Below are 26120 nucleotides of genomic sequence, written 5' to 3'. Positions count from 1 at the left end.
GTCCAGTTTGTTGACATACAATTTTTCATAGTATTCTCTAATAATTGTTTGTATCTCTAGGGAGGGTATTGGTTGTGATCTGTCCTCTTTCATTCATGATTTTATCTATTTGGGTCCTCTCTTTTTGAGCCATCTGGCTGGGGGGTTATTAATTTTGTTTATTTAAAAAAAAATCAGTTCATAGATTCATTGATCTGTTCTACTGTTTTTTGTTTTTTGGGTTTTTTTGGATTCTATATTGTTTATTTCTGCTCTAATCTTTCTTATTTCTCTTCTTCTGCTGGCTTTGGGGTTTCTTTGCTGCCCTGCTTCTAGCTCCTTTAGGTGTGAGGTTAGGTTGCGTATTTGGGATTTTTCTTGTTTCTTGAGATAGGCCTGGATTGCAATGTATTTTCCTCTTAGGACTGACTTTGCTGCATCCTAAAGGGTTTGAACTGTCGCATTTTCTTTTTTTTTTTTTTTTTAATTTTTTTTTTTAACGTTTATTTATTTTTGAGACAGAGAGAGACAGAGCATGAACAGGGGAGGGGCAGAGAGAGAGGGAGACACAGAATCTGAAACAGGCTCCAGGCTCTGAGCTGTCAGCACAGAGCCCGACGCGGGGCTCGAACTCACAGACCGTGAGATCATGACCTGAGCCGAAGTCGGACGCTTAACCGACCAAGCCACCCAGGCACCCCTGAACTGTCGAATTTTCATTTTCATTTGCTTCCATATATTTTTTAATTTCCTCTTTAATTTCCTAGTTGACCCATTTATTCTTTAGTAGGATGTTCTTTAACCTCCATGCATTTGGAGGCTTTCCAAATTTTTTCTTGTGGTTGATTTCAAGTTTCGTAGCATTGTGATCTGAAAATATGCATGGTATAGATTCTTTTATATTTATTGAGGGCTGTTTTGTGACCCAGTATGTGGTCCATCTTGGAGAATGTTCCATGTGTACTCGAGAAGAATGTGTATTCTGCTGCTTTTGGATGAAAAGTTCTGAATATATCTGTCAGGTTCATCTGGTCCAGTGTATCATTCAAGACCATTGTTTGTTTATTGATTTTCTGCCTAGATGATCTGTCCATTGTTGCAAGTGGAGTATTAAAGTAGCCTACAATTACCATGTTATTATCAGTAAGATTGCTTATGTTTGTGATTAATTGATTTATGTATTTGGGTGTTCCAAGTTTGGGGCATAAAAATTTACAATTGTTAGCTCTTCTTGATGGATAGACCCCTTAGGTGTGATATAATGCCCTTTTCATCTCTTGTTACAGTCTTTAGTTTAAAATCTAGTTTGTCTGATATAAGTATGGCTACTCCAGCTTTCTTCTGACTTCCAGTAGCATTATAGATGGTTTTTCATCCCCTTACTTTTAATCTGAAGGTGTCCTCAGGTCTAAAATGAGTCTCTTATAGGCCGTATATCGATTGATCTTGGTTTTTTATCCATTCGGATACCCTGTGTCTTTTGGTTGGGGCATTTAGTCCATTTACATTCAGAGTAATGTAAATACAGATATAGCTACAGATTTACTGTCATCATGTTACCCGTAGCTTTCATGCTTGTGATGATGTCTCAGGTCCTTTGTGTTCTTTGCAGCATTTCATTCACAGCATCCCCCTTAGGATCTCTTGCAGGGATGGTATAGTGGTCATGAACTCCTTCAACTTTTGTTTGTCTGGGAAAGCCTTTATCTCTCCTTCTATTCTGAATGACAGCCTTGCTGGATATTTGGCTGCATATTTTTCCTATACAGCCCATTGAATATTTCCTGCCATTCCCTTCTGGCCTGACAAGTTTCAGTGGATAGGTCTGCTACTACCCTTATGTGTCTACCGTTATAGGTCAAGGCCCATTTGTCCCTGGCTGCTTTCAGAATTCTCTCTTCATCTTTGTACTTTGCTAGTTTTGCTATGATATGATGTGGTGAAGACTTATTCTTGTTGATTCTAAAGGGAGTTTTCTGTGCCTCCTGGATTTTGATGTCTGCCTCCTTCCCCAGATTAGGGAAGTTCTCAACTATAATTTGTTCAAATAAACCTTCTGGCCCTTTCTCTCTCTTCTTCTTCTGGAACTCCTATGATACAGATATTATTACATTTCATTGAATCACTTTGTTCTCTAATTCTACCCTCATGGTCTAGTATTTTCTTATCTCTCTTTTTCTCAGTTTCACATTTTCTGTAATTTTATCTTTTATTTCACTTATTCTCCCCTCTGGTTCCTCATCCTTGCTGTTAGTGCATTTAGTTTATTTTGCCTCTCATTTACAGCATTCCTTAATTCTTTGACTATTTCTTAGTTCCTTGATCTCTGTAGCAATAGATTCTCTGTTGTCTTCCATGCTTTTTTCAAACCCTGCTATTAATCTTACAACTATTCTAAGTTCTTGCTCAAATATATTGTTTATATCTGTTTTGAGCAATTCTCTACCTGTCATTTCTTCCTGGAATTTCTTTTGAGGAGAATTCTTCCATTTTGTCATTTTGGCTAGTTTTCTGTCCTTTACATGTTTTAATGGGTTGTTATGTGTTTTGCACCTGCGAACACTACTATATTAAGAAAGGGTCATATACTGTCTAGGGCCTGGCCCTTCAGGATGTGTTTTTGGGGTGTATTGGGTACTGTCTGTTGTTATGACTCTGGTTGCTTTATCTCCTTACTCGCAGTTGTGGTTTGGACCTTCCACCAGGTGTGCTTTGACTTGTTCCTTGAAGTAACCATGGAAAAAATTTAAAAGGAGGGTGGTGGTGGAAGAAGCCTTATCCCATATGAAGAGAGAAATGACAGGGGTGGGGAAGAAGAAAAGAAAAGTAAAAATTGACCAGCTAAAGAATCAGAGAAACTATACATATGGTTTAATCCAGAGAAAGGGAAGATAATAAAGAAGGAGATACAGAAGAGGTGTAAAAAGGATAGATTAAAAAATATATACCTGCTTAACCAAACCAACAACCAGAATAGAGAAGGGGAGAAATAAGAGGAAGAAAACAAAAAAAGAAAGAAAAAAATATATATGTAAAATAAGAATTGACCAAGAATCAAATCAGAAAATGCAAAACTGCTGGACCAATATCTGATGGTGCCTTGGAATGGGTGGTTGTGCTGGTGTGGAGGAGGGGCCCTCTGTTTGGTCAGTGTCAGTCTAGCTCTGGTAGATAACACAGTTACCAGGCATGGAGGGGCAGGGTTTGGTATAAGTGGGTCTGCCTCCAGTGGGTACCCACTGTCCTGTTCCCTGGAGCCCTGCTGTGTTGGTGATGGAGAGAAAAATGGCCACACCCCAGTCTCTCCTCCCTGGACTGGATGACCTAAATCACACTGTTCAGGCTGTCCTCACAGCACTGTGAGGCTGTGATCTGGCTGGTTTGTCCAGCTCCACAGTCTCCTGGCCGTCCAGGAGCTTTGCTGAGATTCAAACCCCATTGTCTTAAAGGATCCTGCTCTGCACACCCTGGTTATGGAATAGTGCCACTCCATCCAGCTGACAAAGGGCTCTGGCTGGCAGGAGCCTGCATGGTCTTTTGTCCTTGAAGTAGCTATATACCTTCTTTTCACAGCACTCAAGGGAGGGAACTGCTCTCTCCCACTGTATCTCTGAGCTCACTACTGAGCTTGGGGCTGCCCCTCCTCCTCCCCAGGCATGTGCATAGGACAGCAGACCTCGGTCTGGAGGAAGTTCCACAACCCTGGATCATTACTCCTAAGACTGTTTGCAAGTTAGAAATTGGCTCCTTCTCCGTTTCTTTCTTTCTTTTTTTTTTTTTTTTTTTTTTTTTGTTCCCTGGTCTGTGGTCTGGAGAGATTTTTGTCCTGGCCAAATACAATCTTACACTTCCACAGCCTCTCTTTATCTTCCTTTTGTCTCTCCACAGAAGGGTATCCCTCCCCTCCATGCCTACGCCGCCCATTTTGTCTCTCCCAATTCACAGTCATGGACCTATGGCCTGCCAATCTGTCCCTCTGGGCCCCTGGAGATGTTTGTCACTCTGTAGTGTGGATTCCTGGGCCAAGTCTTCTGGCCTCAATACTGCTGTGCTTGAGGGACAAGGGATCTCCGGGCCCCCCTACTTCTCCACCATGTTGATGCCTCTTTGTGTCATTTGTTATTAACACAGTATCTGGGAGGTAGATACTCAATGAACAGTGGGTATTTTTTATCATTATTTATGAAGGTTTTCGCCTCACATCTTGTCTGAGAAATCAAAGCTCTCCATTTTCCCGAGGCTATTAGGTCAGGCACAGATAAACTGCCTTGTGCAAATGGAATATAAACTGAGTTTTCATAATTCTGCCAGCAAATGGTTTATCAAATCAGGGGAGTTTAATTTTTATTTATGGGAATCAGAGATTTTGTTGTGATTATTTTTGAGGCAGCCCAACAAGGTAAGCAAGAAATCTAAGAAATCTCTGATTTTTATAGACCCTTCAAATGTTTAATTACCAAGTATTATGGTCAGCTGGACAACGTAGCTAGAATTTTAAACATGCAGAATATTGTTTGCAGGAAAATAGAATATGTAGAATATGATATAATTTTGAGAGAGAATCCCAAGCCCACTGTGCACTGTCCACACAGAGCCTGATGTGGGGCTCGAAACCATGGACCATGAGATGATGACCTGAGCTGAAGTTGGATGCTTAACCGACTGAGCCACCCACACCCCTATTTTTGAGTTTTAAGGGTTCTTTTTATATTTTGGATATCAGTCCTTTATGAGACATGTCTTCTGCAAATATTTTCTCTCAGCTTGTGGCTTGTTTCCTGATTCTTTTGTTGGTGTCTTTTGAAGAGCAGGTGTTTTTAATTTTAGTGAAGTCCAGCTATTATTTCTGTCATGGATCATTCCTTTAGTATTGTATCTAAAAAGTCATCAACATAGCCAAGATCATTTGGATTTTCTTCTCTGTTACTATCTAGGAGTTTATAGTTTTGCATTTTGTGTTTAGATCTGTGATCCAGTTTGAGTTAATTTTTCTGAGTGGTGTAAGGTTTCTGTCTAGATCCTTTTTTTTTTTTTTTTTTGCACGTGGATGTCCAGTTCTAGCAGTATTTGTTGAGAAAATTTTTCTTGTTGATGCTTTATTCACCTGCAAGAAAACACAGTTTTATTTATTCCTTCCCAATCTGTATACCATTTCTTACCTTTTCTTGTCCTGTTGGACTAGCTGGGACTTCTAGTACACTGTTGAAAAAGACTGGTGAGAGGGGACATCTTTGCCTTGTTCCTGATATTAGTGGAAAAGTTTTTTGTTTTTCACCATTATGTATGATGTTATAGGTTTTTTGTAGATATTGTTTTTATCATGTTGAGGAAGTTCTTTTTATTATTAATTAGCTGTGTTTGTATCATGACTGGGTGTTGGATATTTTCATATATATCTTTATTGAAGTAAACTTGCCAGAGTGTTACATTAGTTTCAGGTGTACACTATAATGATTTGACAAGTTTTGTATGTTATGCCACTCACCACAAGTGTAGCTACCATCTGTCATTATACAATGCTATTATAAAATCATAGATTGTATTCCCTATGCTGTACCTTTTATTTCCATTACTTATTCATTCCATAACTAGAAGCCCACTCTCTTTTACCCATTTTCCTTCACCTATTTTTCCTGACCCTCCCCCCCCCCCAGCCCCCGCCTCCTCTCTGGCAACCACCAGTTGATTCTGTGTATTTTGGGCCTGTTTATGCTTTTTATTTGTTTATTCATTTTTTTGTTATTGTTTTTGTTTTGTTTTTTGTTTTTTAGGTTCCACATATAAGTAAAATCACATCGTATTTGTCTTTCTTTAAAAAAAATTTTTTTTTAGCATTTATTCATTTTTGAGAGAGAACATGAGGGGGGCTGTCAGAGAGAGAGAGGGGAAGACACAGAATCAAAAGCAGGCTCCAGACTCTGAGCTGTCAACACAGAGCCCAACGTGGGGCTCAAACCCACAAACTGTCAGATCATGACCTGAGCTGAAGTCAGATGCTTAACTGACTGAGCCACCCAGGTGCCACAGTATTTGTCTTTCTATGACTTATTTCATTTCATAAGCTACCCTCTGGGTCCATCCATATTGTCACATATAGCAAGATATCACCTTTTTCATGGCTGTATAACATTCACGTGTGTGAGTGTGCATGTGTATACATATTTATACCACATCTTTATCCATTTATCTGTTGTTGGACACTCATGTTGCTTCCATATCTTGGTTGTTGTAAATAACACTACAATAAACATAGAGGTGCATACATATTTTCAAATTAGTGTTTTCATTTCCTTCGGATAAATGCCCAGTAGTGGAATTACTGGAGCATACGATATTTCTATTTTTTTAATTTTTTGAGGAGCTTTATACTGTTTTCCACAGTGGCTATACCGATTTATACTCTCATCCACAGTGCGTGCAAGCATTCCTTTTTATTGACATTGTTGCCAATACTTTTTCTTTCTTTTTTTGATTTAGCCATTCTCACAGTTGGAAGGTGATATCTCATTGTGGTTTTGATTTGGACTTCCCTGATGATTAGGGATGTTGGGCATCTTTTCATACATCTGCTGGCCATCTGTATGTCTTTGGAAAAATGTCCATTTTAACTAGATTAGTTTGGGGTTTTGGTGTTGAGTTTTATGAGTTCTTTATATACTTTGGATATTAACACTTATCAGAAATATTATCATTTACAAGTATCATTACTTATCATTTATAAATATCTTCTCTCATTCAGTATCATTTGCAAATATCAACTCCCATTCAATTGCCGTTTGGTTTGTTGTTAGTTTCCTTCACTGTGCAAAATCTTTTTATTTTGATGTAGTGCCAGTAGTTTATTTTTGCTTTTATTTCACTTGCCTTTGGAGACATATCTAGAAAAATGTTGCTATGGCCAATATCAAAGAAATTACTGTCTTGGGGTGCCTGGGTGGCTTGTCAGTTAAACGTCCGACTTTGGCTCAGATCATGATCTCATGGTTCGTGAGTTTGAGCCACACATTGGGCTCTCTGCTGTCAGTAGAGAGCCTGCTTCAGATCCTCTGTCTCCCTCTCTTTCTGCCCATCCTCCACTCATGCTTTCTCTCTCTCTCAAAAATAAACATTAAAAAAAATTTTAAAAATTATTGTCTGTGTTTTTCTTTCCCTAGGAGTCTTACAGTTTTAGATCTCACATTGAGATTATTAATCGATTTTGAGTTTATTTTTGTGTATAGTGTAAGAAAGGGGTCATTTCGTTTTATCACATTTTGCTATCCAGTTTTCCCAGCACACTTATTGAAGAGACAGTCTTTTGCCCGTTGTATATTCTTGTTTCCTCTGTCGTAGATTACTTGACCATATAAAGAGTTTGTTTCTGGGTTCTCTATTCTGTTCTCTTGTTCTATGTGTCTGTTTTTTTTGCCAATACCATGTTGTTTTGGTTACTACAGCTTTGTAGTATATCTTGAAATCTTAGAATTGTGATACATCTAGCTTTGTTCTTAAGGTTTTTTGGCTATTTAGGATCTTGTGTAGTTCCACACAAATTTTAGGATTATTTTCTAGTTCTGTGAAAAATGCTGTTGGTATTTTGATAGCAATTGCATTAAATCTGTAGATTGCTTCGGCTAGTATGGACATTTTAACATTATGTGTTCTTCTAGTCCTGGAGCATAAAATATCTATTTGTGTTATCTTCAATTTCTTTTATCAATGTTTTGTAGTTTTCAGAGTACAGGTCTTTCACTTAGTTAAGTTTATTTCCAGGTATTTTATTCTTTTTGGTGCAACTGTAAAAGGCATTGTTTCCTTCCCTTTCTGTTACTTTGATATTAGTGTATAGAAATCCAACACATTTCTGTGTATTAATTTTGTAACCTGCAATTTTACTGAATTCATTTATTCTAATAGTTTTTGATGGAGTCTCTAGGGTTTTCTTTGTATTGTATCATTATAGTGACAGTTTAACCTCATTCTTATCAATATGGATGCTTTTTATTTCTTTTTCTTGTGTGATTGCTGTGGATAGGGCTTCCAGTACTATGTTGAATAAAAGTGGCAATAGTGGACCTTGTTGTCTTGTTCCTGATCTCGAGGAAAACCTCTTAGTTTTTCACCATTGAGTATGATATTAGCTGTGTGTTTTTCATATATAGTTTTTATTATGTTGAGATATGTTCCCTCTAAACCTACTTTGTTGAGAGTTTTTATCATGCACAGATTGGGTGCTAGATTTTCTCAAATGCTTTTTCTACATCTATTGATATGATTATGTGATTTTGTTTTCTTTTAGCCTGTTAATGTGTTAGATTACATTCATTGATTTTTGAATGTTGAGCCAACATTGTATACCTGGGATAAATCCCACTTCATCAGAATGTACAAATTTTTTATACATCATTGGATTATACATACATTATTATACATTGTTGAATTCAGTTTGCTAGTATTTTGTATATTTATAGAGTTATTGGTCTGTAATTTTGTTGTAATGTCTTTGTCTAGTTTTAGCATTAGGATAATGGTGGTCTCATAGGATGATTTAATAAGTACTCCCTTTACTTCTGTCTTCCAGTAGAAATTGTAGAGAATTGTTAAAATTTCTTCCTTGAATGATTGCTAGTGTTTACTGTAAACCCTCCAGGGTCTGAAGCTTTCTGTTAGGAAGATCATTTTTTTTTTTAAATGTTTATTTATTTTGGGGAGAGAGTGCACATGCATGCAAGCAGGAGGAGAGACAGAGATGGTGACAGGATCTGAAGCAGGCTCTGTGCTGAGAGCATACATCCCAAAGCAGGACTAATACTCAGGAACCAGGAGATCCTGACCTGCGCCAAAGTCAGATACTTAACTGAGTGAGCCACCCAGGCACCTGGAAGCTTATTAATTCTTGATTCAGTTTCTTTAATTGATATAGTCCTACTCAGGTTGTCTTTTTTTTTTTTTTTCCTTGTGTGGGTTTGGCAGATTGTCATTTCATTTAATTATCAAATATGTGATCATAAAATTTTTCTTGTATTCTATTTTATAATTTAGTTGATTTTTTTAACAGTACGGGGGTTAAGGGTATTGACCCCCATGCAGTTCAAAATCTACATATAACTTTGACTCCCCAAAAACTTAAATACTAATAGCCTACTGTTATCCAAAAGCCTTACTGAGAACAGAAACAGTTCATCAATACCTATTTTGTCTATTATATGTATTATATACTCTATTCTTACAATAATGTAAGGTAGAGAAAAAAATCAAGAGAATGTACATTTGAGGTACTAATGTATCAAAAAGAAATATGCATATAAGTGGACCTGTGCAGTTCAAACCCCTGTTTAAGGGTCAACTGTAAATCTATTAAATAACTTTTAAGGTCCATAGGATCTGTAGTGATATCCCTTCTTTCATTTCTGACATTAGTAATTTGGGTCTTCTCTTCTTTTTCTTAGTAATCCTGGCTATAAGCTTATTTTTATTGATGTTTTCAAAGAATGAGCTTTTGCTTTTGTTGATATTCTTTATTGACTTCCTGTTATCAATTTTATTTTTGATCTAATTTTTCTATTTTTTTTCTTGTGTTTACTTTGGATTTAATTTGCTTTTCTTTTTTTAGTTCCTAAAGTATAGATGCTTAGATTATTGATTTTAGAGCTTTCTTCTTTTTTAAAAGATGCATTCAATACTATAAGTTTCTCTTTAAGTACTACTTTTATTACATCCCACAAATTTTGATTAGTTGTATTTTTATTTTTATTTAAAATTTATTTCTGTTCAGATTTCTTCTTCAATCCACATAGTTTTTAGAAGTGTGACTTTTTTATTTCCATGTATTTTGTAATTTTCCAAATGTCATTCTGCTATTGGTTTCTAGTTTAATTTCTTTTTTTTTTTTAATTTTTTTTAAAATTTACATCCAAATTAGGTAGCATATAGTGCAACAATGATTTCAGGAGTAGATTCCTTAATGCCTCTTACCCATTTAGCCCATCCTACCTACCACAACCCCTCCAGTAACCCTCTGTTTGTTCTCCATATTTAAGAGTCTCTTATGTTTTGTTCCCCTCCCTGTTTTTATATTATTTTTGTTTCCCTTCCCTTATGTTCATCTGTTTTGTCTCTTAAAGTCCTCATGTGAGTGAAGTCATATGATTTTTGTCTTTCTCTGACTAATTTTGCTTAGCTTAATACCCTCTAGTTTCATCCACATAGTTGCAAATGGCAAGATTTCATTCTTTTTGATTGCCGAGTAGTACTCCATTGTGTATATATGCCACCTCTTCTTTATCCAGTCATCCATCGATGGATGTTTGGGCTCTTTCCATACTTTGGCTATTGTTGATAGTGCTGCTATAAACATGGGGGTGCATGTTTTGCATTTTTTGGAGCAGCTGCAAGAGAATAGGTGTTAACTCTTCCTTAAATCTTCCATCTGGCCCTGGATTCTTGTTTTTTGGGGAGATTTTTGATTACTAATTCGATTTCTTTACTGGTTATGGGTCTGTTCAAATTTTCTGTTTCTTTCTGTTTCAGTTTTGGTAGTGTATATGTTTCTAGGCATTTGTCCATTTCTTCCGGATTGCCCATTTTATTGGCATATAATTGCTCATAATATTTTCTTATTATTCTTTGTATTTCTACTGTGTTGGTTGTGATCTCTCCTCTTTCATTCTTGATTTTATTTACTTGGGTCCTTTACTTTTTCTTTTTGATCAAACTGGCTAGTGCTTTATCAGTTTTCTTAATTCTTTCAAAGAACCAGCTTCTGGTTTCATTCATCTGTTCTACTGTTTTTTTGGTTTCAATAGTATTGATTTCTGCTCTGATCTTTATTATTTCCTGTCTTCTGCTGGTTTGGGGTTTTATTTGCTGTTCTTTTTCCATCTCTTTAAGGTGTAAGGTTAGGTTGTGTATCTGAGATGTTTCTTCCTTCTTTAGGAAGGCCTGCATTGCTATATACTTTCCTCTTATGACCGTCTTTGCTGTGTCCCAGAGGTTTTGGGTTGTGGTGTTATCATTTTCATTGGCTTCCATATACTTTTTAATTTCCTCTTTAACTTCTTGGTTGGCTCATTCATTCTTTAGTAGGATGTTCTTCAGTCTCCAAGTATTTGTTACCTTTCCAAATTTTTTCTTATGGTTGATTTCAAGTTTCATAGTGTTGTGGTCCAAAAATATGCACAGTATGATCTTAATCTTTTTGTACTTACAGCTGATTTGTGTCCCAGTATGTGGTCTATTCTGGAGAACGTTCCATGTGCACTAGAGAAGAATGTATATTCTGCTTCTTTAGGATGAAATGTTCTGAATATATCTGTTAAGTCCATCTGGCCCAGTGTGTCATTCAAAGCCATTGTTTCCTTGTTGATTTTTTTATTAGATGATCTGTCCATTGCTGTGAGTGGGGTGTTGAAGTCTCCTACTATTATGGTATTACTATCAATGAGTTTATGTTTATGATTGATTTATATATTTGGGTGCTCCCACTTTTGGCGCGTAAATGTTTACAATTGTTAGGTCTTCTTGGTGGATAGACTCCTTCATTATGATATAATGCCCTCCTTCATCTCTTGATACGGTCTGTAAAGTCTAGATTGTCTGATATAAGTAAGGTTACTCTGGCTTTCTTTTGTTGACCAGTAGCATGATAGATGGTTCTCCATCCCCTTACTTTCAATCTGAAGGTGTCTTTAGGTCTAAAGTGGGTCTCTTGTAAACAGCATATAGATGGATCTTGTTTTCTTATCCATTGTGTTACCCTATGTCTTTTGATTGGAGCATTGAGTCCATTGATGTTTAGAGTACTGAATGATATGAATTTATTGCCATTATATTGCTTGTAGAGTTGGAGTTTCTGGTGGTGTTCTCTGGTCCTTTCTAATCTTTGTTGCTTCTTGTATGTATGTATGTATGTATGTATGTATTTTTTCATCTTTTCTCCCCTAAGAGGGTCCCCCTTAAAGTTTCTTGCAGGGCTGGTTTAGTGGTAACAAATTCCTTTAATTTTTGTTTGGGAAACTTTTTATCTCTCCTTCTATTTTGAATGACAGCCTTGCTGGATAAAGAATTCTTGGCTGCATATTTTTCTGATTCAGCACATTGAATGTATCTTGCCACTCCTTTCTGCCCTGTCAAGTTTCTTTGGATAGGTCTGCTGCAAACCTGATCTGTCTTCTCTTGTAGGTTAAGGACTTTTTTTTCCCTTGCTGCTCTCATGATTCTCTCCTTGCCTGCGTTTTTTGTGAATTTGACTGTGATATGCCTTGTTGATGTTTGTTTTTTGTTGAATCTAATGGGAGTTCTCTGTGCTTCCTGGATTTTGATGGCTGTGTCTTTCCCCAGGTTAGGAAAGTTTTCCACTATGATTTGCTCACGGAACCCTTCTACCCCTATTTCTCCCTCTTCCCCTTCTGGGACCCCTATGATTCTGATGTTGTTCCTTTTTAATGAGTCACTGATTTCTCTAATTCTTAAATCATGCTCTTTTGCCTTCATTTCCCTCTTTTTTTCTGCTTTGTTATTCTCCATAAATTTGTCCTCTATTTTGCTGATTCTCTGTTCTGACTCATCCATCCTTGCTGCCATGGCATCCATTCGTGATTTCAGCTCAGTTATAGCATTTTTTATTTCATCCTGACTAGCTTTTACTTCTTTTATCTCCGCAGAAAGGGATTCTAATCTATTTTCGACTCCAGCTATTATTCCTGTTATCATGATTCTAAATTGTGGTTCAGACATCTTGCTTGTATCTGTATTGGTTAAGTCCCTGGGTGTCATTTCTTCCTGCTCTTTCTTTTGGGGTGAATTCCTTTGTTTTGTCATTTTGAAGGGAGAAAAGGAATTAATGAGGTGGAAAAAATTAAAATTTAAAAATTTAAAACTAAAAAATTAAACACACACACACCCAAAATCAAATAAGTGATGCTATATCCTAGGTGTATTTTGGTCTGGGTGTTGAAAGTGGCTTGATAGATTAGAAAAAAAAGGGGGGGTAGAAAGGAAATCTTTTGAAAATTTGAAAAAATTAATACACTAAAGTAGACTAAAATGAAATTATGGAAATAAAATAGAATTTGAAAAAACACAAAAGTAAAAATATACTAGAAAAATAATTAAAGAAAAACATTTTTAATAAGAATTGAAAATAAAAATGAATTTTTTCTTTCTGTAGTCAAGAAAAAGAGAAGAAACAAAAGAGAAAAAAACGAAAAAAAGGAAAGAATGAAAATTGAATAGATTGACCAGCTAACAGACTGAAATATAGGTGATATTACTTCATTTTCCCCTAGAAGTCAAACTATGAAGCGCTTTCTATTCCATCAACTAAGCAAGCAGTGAGACTTGTGTTCTTGAAGAGTGAGGTTGGCTCAGTTGGGTGGGTTTTAGTGTAACGGCTCCGTTCTCCACTAGATGGTGCTACTAGTCCACTGAGGTGGATTGTGGTGGCAATTGTAGTTGCATACGTGCATGCGCCAGAGCGGTGAAAATGGCGTTACCCAGCTACCCAGTCTCTAGTGTCGGAACTCTGTTCTCCCCAATCAGCAGTCATGCACCCATCCTTCGTCTTCAGCTTTCATCCACTCCCCACTTCCACACTGTCCATAGCCAAGCCCTAGGCAGCACCTCCCTCCCATTTGTTGTCTCAGATGTGGCTGCCTTCCCCAGCCTCCCACTTCTGAGGGACTGCAGCTTTGACCTGCTCCACCCCTCTGCGGAGGGTCTCACCGAGCAATAGCCAGGTGCCAGCTGCACCCAGGAATGCTTGTGGGATCTTGCAGTTGTCGATGCCCAGAGACTGCAGCCAGGTGCCAGCCCGCCCCAGAAAAAGTTCATGAAACAGTGTAGCAGCAGTGCCTCAGGGATTATGGAAAATCACAACACACATCTGGCATCAGGCTTCACCCCCAATGACCTTGTTCCAGCACCAACGAATGTGGCTATTCTCTGAGGTCTGCTTGGCCCAGGTGGCCTCACAGCCTCTACCAAATGTTCTCCTAACAGTTCAACTGCTTGTCCCCATGTGGCCCGAGAACCTCCCAGACCCTACTCTGCTCCTGGGGATTCGCCCTTCTCACCAGAGCATCGCCAGGTATCGAGCTGCGGTGTTTCAGACTCTGCATTCCCCCCTGTTTATAGTCTGAATGGAATTTAAATCCTCTCCTTTCTCCCTTTTTACTTCAGTCCCTGTGGCTGTTTCCAATTTTTCACTTTCTCTCCAGCTGCTTTTGGGGAGGGGTGCTTTTCCCATATTCTCCCCCTGCATCTCTGTCCTCTTTCTGCCTGAAAAAGCAGCTCCCTGCCCTACGTGGCATCTCTGTCCCCAAGTTCACCTCTCCACGCTGCATACCTGCTGAATTTTGTGGTTGGATTCTATATATATTCTATATTGTTTATTTCTGCTCTAATCTGTATTATTTCTCTTCTTCTGCTGGCTTTGGGTTTATTTGCTGCCCTGCTTCTAGCTCCTTTAGATGTGCGGTTAGGTTGTGTATTTGGGATTTTTCTTGTTTCTTGAGATAGGCCTGGATTGAAATGTATTTTCCTCTTAGGACTGCCTTTTCTGCATCCCAAAGAGTGTAGGCTGTCATGTGTTCATTTGCTTCCATATAATTCTTTAATTTCTTCTTTAATTTCCTGTTTGACCCATTTATTCTTTAATAGGATGTTCTTTAAACTCCATGTATTTGGGTACTTTCCAATTTTTTTTTTGTGGTTGATTTCAAGCTTCATAGCATTGTGATCTGAAAATATGCATGGTATGATCTCAGTCTTTTTATACTTGAGCGCTCTTTTGTGACCCAGTATGTGATCTGTATTGGAGATTGTTTCATGTGCACTTGAGAAGAATGTGTGATCTGCTTTTCTATGAAAAGTTCTGAATATATCAGTTAAATACATGTGGTCCTGTGTACCATTCAGAGCCATTGTTTCCTTATTGATTTTCTGCCTAGATGATCTGTCCATTGTTGTAAGTGGAGTATTAAAGTCCCCTACAATCACGGTATTATTATCCACACATTTATTTATTTTTGTAATTAATTGATTTATACATTTGAGTGCCTTCATGTTGGGGGCTTAAACATTTACAATTGTTAGGTCTTCTTGATGGATAGACCCTTTAATTATGATATAATGCCCTCTTCATCTCTTGTTACAGTCTTTGTTTTAAAATATAGTTCGTCTGATATAGATATGGTTACTCTAGCTTTCTTTTGATGTCCAGTAGCATGATAGATGTTTCTCCATTCCCTAACTTTCAATCTGCAGGTGTCCTCAGCTCTAAAATGGGTCTCCTGTAGACAGCATATAGATGGATCTTGGTTTTTAATCCATTCTGATACCCTGTGTCTTTTGATTGGGTCATTTAGTCCATTTACATTCAGAGTGATTATTGAAAGATACAGATTTATTGTCATTGTGTTATCAGTAGGTCTGGTGCTTGCGATGATGTCTATGGTCCTTTGTAGTCTTTGCAGCATTCCACTCAAGGAGTCCCTCTTAGGATCTCTTGCATGACTGGTTTAGTGGTCATGAACTCTCAGTTTTTGTTTGTCTGGGAACGTCTTTATCTTTCCTTCTATTCTGAACGACAGCCTTGCTAGATAATGGATTCTTGGCTGCATATTTTTCCTATACAGCACATTGAATATTTCTTGCCTCTCCCTTCTGGCCTGCCACGTTTCATTGGACAGGTCTACTACCCTTATGTCTACCCTTGTATATTAAGGCCCGTTTGTCCCTAGCTGCTTTGAAAATTCTTTTTATCTTTGTATTTTGCCAGTTTCACTATGATATATCATGGTATCGACCTGCTTTTGTTGATTTTGAAGGGAGTTCTCTGTGCCTCTTGGACTTAGATGCCTGTTTCTTCCTTCCCCAGATTAGTGAAGCTCTCAGCTATAATTTGTTCGAATAAACCTTCTGCCCTGGTTTCCAGCTCTTCTTCTTCTGGACCTCATATGATTTGGATATTGTTTCATTTTATGGAATCATTTAGCTCTCTAATTCTCCCCTCATGATCTAGTTATTTCCTTTCCGTCTATTTTTCAGCTTCTTCATTTTCCATAATTTTATCTTCTATTTCACATGTTCTCTCCTCTGCTTCTTCTACTGTCACTGTCTCAGCATCTAGTTTATTTTGCATCTCATTTATAGTATTTCTTAATTCATCATGACTGTTTCTTATGTCTTTGATCTCTGCAGCAATAGATTCTCTGCTGCCATCTATGCTTTTTTCAACCTCAGCTATTAGTCTTATGACTGTTATTCTATATTTTTCATATAATATATTGTTTATATCTGTTTCCAACAGTTCTCTGACTGTCATTTCTTCCTGGAATTTCTTTTGAGGAGAATTCTTCTGTTTAATCATTTTGGCTATATTCCTGTCTTTTATGTGTTTTAAAAGCTTGTTATGTGTCCTGTACCTGTGAGTACTACTATATTAAAAAAAGGGTCCCACACTATCCACACATTGGCACTTCAGGAAATGTTTTTGGAATGTGTTGCATGAGCTCTGCTGTTGTTGCATTTTGGCTGCTCTATCCCACTGGTCAGTCCTCTGCAAGGCTTCTCCTTGCTTGTCGTGGCAGAGTGTTTTGACTTCAACCTGGTGTGCTTTGATTTGTTTCTTGAAGTAACCCTGGGATAAAGGAAAGGTGGGGGGAAGATGATCCTATATAAAGAGAAAAATCAGGGGCGCCTAGGTGGCTCAGTTGGTTAAGCATCTGACTTCGGCTCAGGTCATGTTCTCAAGGTCCGTGAGTTCGAGCCCCGCGCCGGGCTCTGTGCTGACAGCTCAGAGCCTGGAGCCTGTTTCGGATTCTGTGTCTCTCTCTCTCTCTCTCTCTCTGACCCTACCCCGTTCATGCTCTGTCTCTCTCTGTCTCAAAAATAAATAAACATTAAAAAAGATTTTTTAAAAAAATAAAGAGAAAATCAAAGGGAGAAAAGAAGATGAAGCAGAGAATCAAATGAACTATAACGTTTAATCCAGAGAGAGAGAAAGGAAAATAAAGAAAAAGAAGAGAAAAGGTGTGAAAAGATTAAGGTAAAAATGCCTGATTAAGCAAACAAAACAGAAAAAAAATTTTTTTATATATATAAAATAAGAATTGACCAAAAAAACAAATCAGAATCTATGAGCCTGATCCCAAAAGAAAACAAAAGGGTAGAAAGAAAAAAGAGAACAACAAACAGACAAAGTGACAGACAAACAGACAAAAACAAAAAACAGTTGTCTCTTGGTGGCTGGCACCGGTGGCTGTGCCGGTCTGGAGGAGCGGCCGTCTGGTTGTCTCAATGTCAGTTTTCCTCCAGTAGATAAGCAGTTGCCAGGCACGGAGCGGTGGGTTTGGTGTAAGCAGGTCTCGCCTCCATTGGGGGCTGCTGTGTTGCTCACTGAACCTCCACATGTTGGTGTTGGGGAGAAAAATGGTGACATCCCATTTTCCTCTCACTGAACCTGGTGTCTTAAAGCATGCTGTTCATGCAGCCCTCACAGAGTAGTGCAGGTCAGCCTACCCTGTTCCACAGTCTCCCGCACTTTCTAGGCCCTTGGCTGGGATTCAAAACCCAATGTCTTAAGGGGCCTGCACCCTTTGGACACTGTTCTGGTGTAGTGCCCCTCAGCCCTGCTGATAAAAAGCCTTTGGCTGGCACCTGCAGGGTCATTTCTCCTTGAAGAGGCAATAAACCCTCTTCCCATAGTGCTCAAGGAAGGGGACTGTTCTCTCCTAGTGTGTCCCTGAGATTGCTACAGTGCCCCAGGGCAGCTCCCTCCCCCACAGGCACACACATAGGACCAGCTCAGGTTAGAAGAAAGTCATGCACTTTTGAGATCTCTGAGCTTCAGCTCCTAATGCTGTTTGCAAAATAGAAACTAGCACTCTCTCTGTTTCTCGTTCCCTAGTCATGCTCTGAGAGGTTTCCTCTTGTGCTAACTCAATACAGCAATTCCACAGCCCCTTCGGCTTTTTCTCCCTTTTGTCTCTCCACAGAAGGGGTTCCCTCCTTCCCTGCCTAGGCCATTTTATCTGCCCTAATTCACATACACGCACCTCCGTCCTGCCAAGCTGTCCCCCTCCACCTGTGGAGATCCTTCTGCCACTCTGCAGATTGATTTCCTGGTATTCCAAGTGATCTGACCTTGATACTGCTGTGTTTTAGGGATGAGGAAATCCCAGTTCCCCTACTTCTCTGCCATCTTAACATCCTTCCCCCAAAATACTAATATTTTGAAATATCAGGGTATATCAGAAATACCCCATTTGTTATGGGTATGAGTTTTTTGTTTCACATAGGCTTTAAACTTCATGTGAGGAATGGGTTTTTATTTTAGTTTTTTTATTACCAATTCCTATCAGTATATTTGCCATATAAAATGTAAATATTGATTAAATTACATGATTTTCTGTGTATTTGATGGACTGTTTTAAATTTTATATCTTGCTTCCCAGACCTTCTATATTTCGTTATTGAAGAAAAAAATGAATGTGGTTGTTGATGAAGGAAAAGAAATGATTTGAATATAGTTAGTTTTTTGATATGGTAATTCAACAAGTAATGAATTCTGAAGCAAACATTTTAAATTTCAAACAGACCTAACCTTTTTATTATATAATATACAGTCTTTTAAAAGTAATAAAGTACTTGGGGGTAGGTAAAGAGTTTTAAAACTTTATTTTTAAAAATCAGTTCTTCAGGTGCCGGGAATGTAGCTGACCGTGTTCTGGCTCAGCTCTTAACGGAAATGGATGGTATTGAACAGTTAAAGAACGTGACAATTTTGGCCGCTACTAACCGCCCAGATAGGATAGACAAGGTAAGAAAGAAAGCAGTGTGAGTGCTGTGAAAACAAGAACTGGATCATTTGATTATGTTAGTTTTATTTTTTCTGTCAGATTACTTTGTAATCAGTTTTTAATTTGAGGATACTGAAAATCTTAAACTAAAGGAAATAAAGGGAACAGAGGAAAGCTTTTATGTTTTCATTGCTTATGATTTGATATTAATGAAATTCTTTTATAACCCCTTGAATTTTCCCTCCATCATTGTTGCATCAAACTTTCAGAGAGAGAATTGAAGTTCTGAAATTCTTTTTTTTGTTTGTCATCTGATTTATTGTTGAGAAGTTTTTAACATTTTTCTTCATGTGAAGGTAAATTTCTGGCTTTTTAGTAACAGTTAGACTCAAGTTATTATCAACAACTTACTAGAATTCTTGGCCTAGCAGTTGCTTTCAGAGTGATTAGAATAGAAATGACCATGGATTTTATCTCTCTAAGAAATTAGGCTATGGCATTAAACTCAGCAAAACTGACTCTTTCAAGCCATTGCTACCACTTATTCTCCCTAGGTCTAGTTTAATAAAGGGAATCCACTAAATTTTAAATGCCTAATTTGTACTTAATGTGTAAATTTTTTGTAAGGATTTAAATTGAGTGTAAAAATTTTCTCCTGTAGCATGAACCAATTTTTCTTTTTGTTGTTCACATTATTGCTTCATATAGATCACCTTATGAGCTCGTCCCTCCCTCCCTGTGCACATATACACAGACTTCCAGTTTTAAAAATGGGAATTAGAAAAAAATGATACTTTTGAAGATATAAAAGGAGCTTTTATGTGGAAAGCAAGTTTTGCTTTCATCCAGTTAGGTATTTTACTATGTAGTAAAGACCTGTTGATCAAATACAGGTGAGAAAGCTTTGGGCCTTAATAAATTATTTCCTTTCTGATGCAGTATTTTATAAGAAGATAAGTGATTTCTGAGCATTTATAGGATCTGTCTCCATGCTCAGACATCTCTGATGTCTATGAAATAAAAAAAAGAGATAGGACTGTATTTTAGCAAGCATAATAGAAAGTGCTGAATGAGGGCACCTAGGTGGCTCAGTTGGTTGAATGTCCAACTCCTCATTTAGGCTTAGGTCATGATCCCAGGATCGTGGGGTTGAGCCCCATGTTGGGCTGAGCATGGAACCTGCTGAAGATTTTCTCTCTCTCTCTCTCTCTCTCTCTCTCTCTCTCTCAAAGAAAAAAAAAAAAAAAGGGCTGAAAGAGCCCTTAGAGATTACCTAATCCTACCTTTCGGTTTCACAAATAAAGGTGCTAAATCCAGAAAAAACATCTTCCTTCTTGTAAGAATACATTATATTTTTATGGCATTTTCTCCTGGTTACCCCATGGCTAACAAGCTCTAAAATTTCTTAGGTTTCCTTCTCTACAGTGCCTAATCTAATAGTGCCCTTCTTTGGTTTCTTAATAATGTATGTCATCAATGTTAGATACATTTCTCGAAGCAGGACTTTGGGCTTACAATAAACATCTCCGGGTTTGGGCACCTGGGTGGCTCGGTTGTTAACTATCTGACTTGCTCAGGTCATGATCTCACACCGTTTGTGAGTTCGAGTCCCAAATCGGGTGGGCTCATGCCTTGCTTTGAGTGAACATGTGCCCCACTTTGGGTAAAACACAAGCCCCAGGTGAGCCCCACTTCTCTCTCTCTCTCTGCCCCTCATGGAATTCTCTCTCTCTCTGCCCCTTTCTCTCTCAAATACAGACAAAAAATATCAGATCTCTGGGTTCTTCTAAATCAAGCTGTATAACTCAGCCTGATTGGTGCTTGTTTAGTTTTCTCTTGCTGTATTACAGATTACCTCAAATTTAGCAGCTTTACACAACACCTATTTATTCATATACAAACGTATGTATATTTGTATGTGTACTTATATGTATGCTTGTGTGTTTGTATGTATGTATGTATACATATGTATGCATACATTAGGTATATCACACACATACCTTGATTAGGTTTTAAATATTAGAAATCCAACTTTTTTTTAACTTTTTATTTATTTTTGAGAGGCAGAGACAGAGCGCGAGTAGGGGAGGGGCAGAGAGAGAGAGGGAGACACAGAATCTGAAGCAAGCTCCAGGCTCTGAGCTATCAGCACAGATCCCAATACAGGGATCTAACCCACAAACTGTGAGATCGTGACCTGAGCCAAAGTTGGATGCTTAACCAACTGAGCCACCCAGGCACCCCAGAAATCCAACTTCTTTTTAAGCAACTAATTTTGGATGAGGACATTTGTTTTAAGATGCTGAAAGTATTTGCTAGTAAGATTCAAACTTATTTTCATTAGGGCAGGGGAATCTAAAGGTTTTTAATTTCCTATTCAAATTTTTAAAAATTTGTTTAATTTGTAAAGGATGAAATAATAAAATTATTCATGACAGCAAAACATGAAGTTGGTAAATGAAAAAAGTATTTTTGAGTGGTATAAGAATAGTTTCAAGATCATATGCTGTACTTTTAAGTACAATTTTGAATTTAGTACATTATACCAGGATCTAAGTGTTCTGTATATTATATTCTGTAATTGTGCAGAAAAAAATACTTCAAATTATCAATGATTTTTGTAAAAAATATTTTAATTCTTTTCTATTTCAGGTAGAATTCCATATTTGTGTGGAATATGTTTTTTTCATAATTGTACTTTTTGTAATTATACTTTTATTACTACTGAGATGGTATGTACTATATCAAAAGTCATTTTTCTTTCCACATTTTTTTCCTCTGAAGAACTATTTTAGAACATTATTTGTATGTTATTTAATAGTACTTTATTTAATAGTAGTACTTTAAAAAAAAACCTTTAAGTGCATGTGTTATTTTAACATGGTGTTTGTTCAAAATGTTCCCTGAAGATGCTAGTAGAAACAGAAACAGTCATAAGAGACAATATAAAAAGAAAGGAAACTTCTTGTTATGAAATAAATAGACAGTTTTCACTACCTGCCTTGTCTGAAGGAAACTGTAATAGGAAGAGTATAGATGAGAAAATAATTAAAGTAAATTTCATGTACTGATGCTAAAAGGTAGATGTTTTATTAGCTTAAAACTGGAATAAAAAATAAAGGACTGTCCTAGTGACAAAGAAATAATATTTGGTATAACTTTGGCCAAATTTTAATTAAGGTGTTTGGCCTTGTAAATTAGCTAGCATACTTCACAATCCTGTTGCCTATTAACCCACAACTTCTATGTCATGGTGACTTTAAGTTGGTATGTTAAAAGGAGTAGAATTCTTGGACTGCCAGAGGAGTGAAATTGACATCATTGTGTAACCCATATGTTGTGTGTGGTTAGTGTCTTTTATGGACAATATTTTAATTTCATATAGTCTGGGTAAACTAAAACTGGAGTTTTTTGGGGATTCTGGTGATTCAGCAAAGGAAGTAAGACACATAGCTCAAGAATCACATTGTTCTCTTTCTTGCTTTGTCTTATTTACATGTCAAATACATTAGCTGTGATGTAGCACACTGTGCTAAGTAAAGTGATTACTTGTGGTCTCTGGTGGTATCCTGAAGTCTCCATAGACCTTTTATGCCCTACCCTCTCTTCCAGCTGATAAATGAGTGAAGAGAAGTTCTATCCCCTTGTGTCCACTTTGCATAAGAATGGCAGTATGTCAAGGATAGATGAAGATAAATGAGATTGCATAATGTCAGGTAGACACATTGTCTTTAGATGGATGACCATCTGGATTTCCTCAGCATTAAGAGACTTTAGAATAGCAAACAGCTAAATTATTATTGATGCTCAAATAATAAAGAGCCCAAACTGTAGGAGTTTAATATTGTTCTTTGTTAGGTGGTTATTTGTGTGCCCCCTTTAGAAGAATATAATGTCCATCCAGTCCATGACATTTCATGCATTTGTGTTGAATATTAAGAAATGGTCATGTCTTCTTTCCCAGGTGTTAAACAAACCTTAGAATAGTTTAGTTTTATGAATAATTTTGAGTTTAGTCATTTGATTACTTTTAGTACTGATGCCTAGTATATAATAAGCCTTCAATAATTATTACTATTGTAAAGTATCATCCTAGTCTATAAACCTATTTTTCTTATAATAATAAATTTGTAGAACTTTGAAAATTCTGCTCTAAGTCATCTATGGAAAAGATTGTTCAGCTGAGGAAAATTTTGGAAGTTGTATAGAGATAACTGAATAATCCAGGGTTCAGAATTATTTTCTAACTTAGTATGTTTAGCTCATGGATGTAATAAACTGGCATTAATTTTCCTTCCAGTTTTTCTGGAAGAGGAAATGTACTTGATGGGTTAAATATGACATAATATTTTTATTTCTTGAATATTGCACATAAAAGTTGGTTTTACGGATATTTTTGTAACATGGAAAAAAGTTAACATGTTTAGAAAAGTCAGCAAATGAGAAGCTAATGTATGTGGCTTCCAATTTTCAAGTGAATTGTGTTCCAAAAATACCTTTAGAAGAAACTGTACAAGTATGTTTTGTAGATAGCTTTTCTCCCTACTCTTCCTAGTTATGCCATTCTTTTAATATTGCTGTTCTCAGGGAGTGCCTGAATGGCTCAGTTGGTTAAGCATCTGACTTCAGCTCAGGTCATGATCTCAAGGTTTATGAGTTCGAGCCCCACGTTGGGCTCTGTGCTGACAGCTGGGAGCCTAGAACATGCTTTGGATTCTGTGTCTCCCTCACTCTCTCTCTGTCTCTCCCCTGCTCATGCTTTGTCTGTCTGTCTGTCTCTCTCTCTCTCTCTCTCTCTCTCTCTTTCTTTCAAAAAAAAAAAAATGCTGTTCTCAGCTAAGTCAGAACTAAAAAAACAGGCTTCTTGACCTAATAGACTTTAAAATTTTAAATACCTTAAAATTCTTTACTTTCTTGTATTTTAGGAAATTTTATATTTATTTAATATTGTTTATCAAAATGATGTTGAGAGTCTTGGGGGGTTATAAGGAGAGCCTAATGTGGTCAGACCTGTGAGGCTTCCTCCAAGTTCATCTTCTAATTTCAGCTTTACCTTCATTTTACGGGACTCAGAGTGGTTTTATTATTAGTGATAGGTGTTTGTTTTGTGTTTTTACTTTTATTTATTTATTTTTTAGTATTTATTTTGAGAGAGAGAGAGAGTGCAAGCAGGGGAGGAGCAGAGAAAGGGAGAGAATCCCAAGCAGGCCCCACACTGTCAGCAGAGGATGCAGGGCTCAGTCCTAAGGCTCTAGGATCTAACCTGAGCCAAAATCAAGAGTAAGATATTTAACCAACTGAGACACTCAGGTGCACCTGTTTTGTGTTTTTAAAGATTGAAATGTTTTCACTATATCTATTACAGTAGCAGCTGTAAAGGTTTCAGCTTTGGGGATGGGTAATTGGGAGAGATGACAGAAGAGAAGTCGGTCAGAGGTTGTATGTGTATATGGGTCATATCTCATTTAGATGCTGATAATATAAAGACTGTTAATTTCAGGTGTCAGCAAATTGGCCAACCACTTGTTTTTGTACCTCTCATGATCTAAGAATGGTTTTTACATATTTAAATGGTTGAAAAATATCAAAAGGAAAATAATTTTATGAGATGAAAAATAAAAATGAGATGAAATTCAGATTTTGGTCCCCATAAATAAAGCTGTATTAGAACACAGTCACCCTGATTTGTTCACCTATTGTCTATGACTTCATTTATACTACTGTAATAGACTAGTTACAGTAGAATATTGTGTTTATGGCCCATAAGGCCTAAATTATTTACCATTTGGATCTTTACAGAAAAAGTTTACTGACTATTGATCTATCCTTATAAGCTTTTAGAAGTTTAGTAATGTCTGTTAATATGAGTTGTACATACATGAGCCACAAAGTTTTTCTGCAGATTGTTTAAATATATTGCATTTTCTGAAAGTAAATTCTATATAATGGCTTAAAATAAATAATAATAGAAAGGTTGTGTTAACTTCTTATTTTTTCAAGTATTTTCCATCTCTTCTTGAAAGTTCTTTTAATATTTAATCTTTTAAAATATGTTTTATGGACTAAATAATTATTCTTTTCAATTGAATGACTCATCAAAATCCATACATCTAAAAATGCAGTTTTTTAAATTATATGAATAACATAAGTATTTCTTCATAGCATGTGAATCTTAAAGTTTCATTGGTTTTTAGCTTTTAGTTGAATGCCCTGTTTAGTATTTGTTATCATTGGAATTTTCAGGCTTAAATATTTAAATTTTGAGAAATTAAGATTCTGTGCTTAGCTATGTTTGTTTGGTAAATAATATTTGATGTCATCATGCAAATAGAGTACATCTAATCTTCAATTAGAGAAAAAGTAAACGACACAGTACGTATTGTCCTTAACATCTAGGTTGTAAAGGAAATTAATGTCTTGGGGCACCAGGGTGGCTCAGTTGGTCAAGCCTCTGACTCTTGATTTCAGCTCAGATCATGATTTCAAGTTTGTGAGATCAAGCCCCATGTCCAGCTCCACACTGATAGCACAGAGCCCACTTAGGATTCACTCTCTTCCTCTCTCTCTGCCCTCCTCTGAGCTCCCTCTCATGCTCGCTCTCTCTCTCTCAAAATAAAGAAGTAAACATTCAAAAAAAGAAATTAATTTTTTCAAGATTGGAGACAACTTGGACGACTTTGATAGTCTACTTATCCTTCTGATACATTGACCCCTCATTTAAAAATTCCTACCCATCATTTCTCCATCCTTTGCCTACTCACCTACACTGATTGAGGCAGAGGAGGCAGGGGGACTTACCAACTCATGAGACAGACCCCTCTGTCTTTGTCTCAGACTATTAGGAAGTTTGTTGTTTCTACTGAACGAGCTGTTTTGTGTCTCCCCAAAGCTTCTACATACAGCCTGTCTTATCTTTACATTGTATCTCACCAACTAGTCTCTTCTCCAGGCTTGACATATTGTTTTATTTCATCTTTGGCATTCTTATCCTTTTTTTACCCCCTCTGAACTGTTACCATTTGTTCCTTTCTCTCAAATTATGGCATCCACAAGTGAATACACTGTAATAGGTTGTGTTCTGATCAGTTCAGAGTTTAGTGAGACACTTAATGCCTTTAATCTGAATACTATGCTTCTGCTAATGCATTCCAGAATTGTGTTAGTTTATTTGCCTGCTGAATCACACTGTGGACTGCTGTGGAATTTAAAGTCATCAAGAACAAAACAAAAACAAAACTAAGAAGCCCAAGTCTTTCCTCAGAGTCTTCTGCTAAGTTATAATTTCCCTGCCTTGGGCTTGATTAATTTGATTTAAGTCTTAGAAGTTGAGCCACAGTGCAATCAGATCTAGAGGTCTTCCTT

The 26120-nt window shown here is 37.0% G+C and overlaps 1 protein-coding gene across 8 annotated transcripts in view; it reads left to right on the top strand.

Annotated features, from left to right (window-relative positions):
- SPATA5 (spermatogenesis associated 5) overlaps positions 1-26120 on the top strand; it is a 364152-nt gene that overhangs the window by 109369 nt on the left and 228663 nt on the right. For all 8 annotated transcript variants that reach the window (XR_006216792.1, XM_007087586.3, XM_042983951.1 and 5 more), the window contains exon 14: positions 18652-18778. Coding sequence is in view for 7 of the 8 variants with exons in the window: in XM_007087586.3 (XP_007087648.2) it covers positions 18652-18778 (127 nt within the window). In the remaining variant the exon portion in view is untranslated. The remainder of the gene's footprint in view (positions 1-18651; positions 18779-26120) is intronic.

The sequence above is a fragment of the Panthera tigris genome, chromosome B1, assembly GCF_018350195.1.
Source record: "Panthera tigris isolate Pti1 chromosome B1, P.tigris_Pti1_mat1.1, whole genome shotgun sequence".
Taxonomy (NCBI): Eukaryota; Metazoa; Chordata; class Mammalia; order Carnivora; family Felidae; genus Panthera; species Panthera tigris.
The sequence above is the reverse complement of the archived record's forward strand: the minus strand, read 5'-3'. Positions and strand labels throughout refer to the sequence as shown.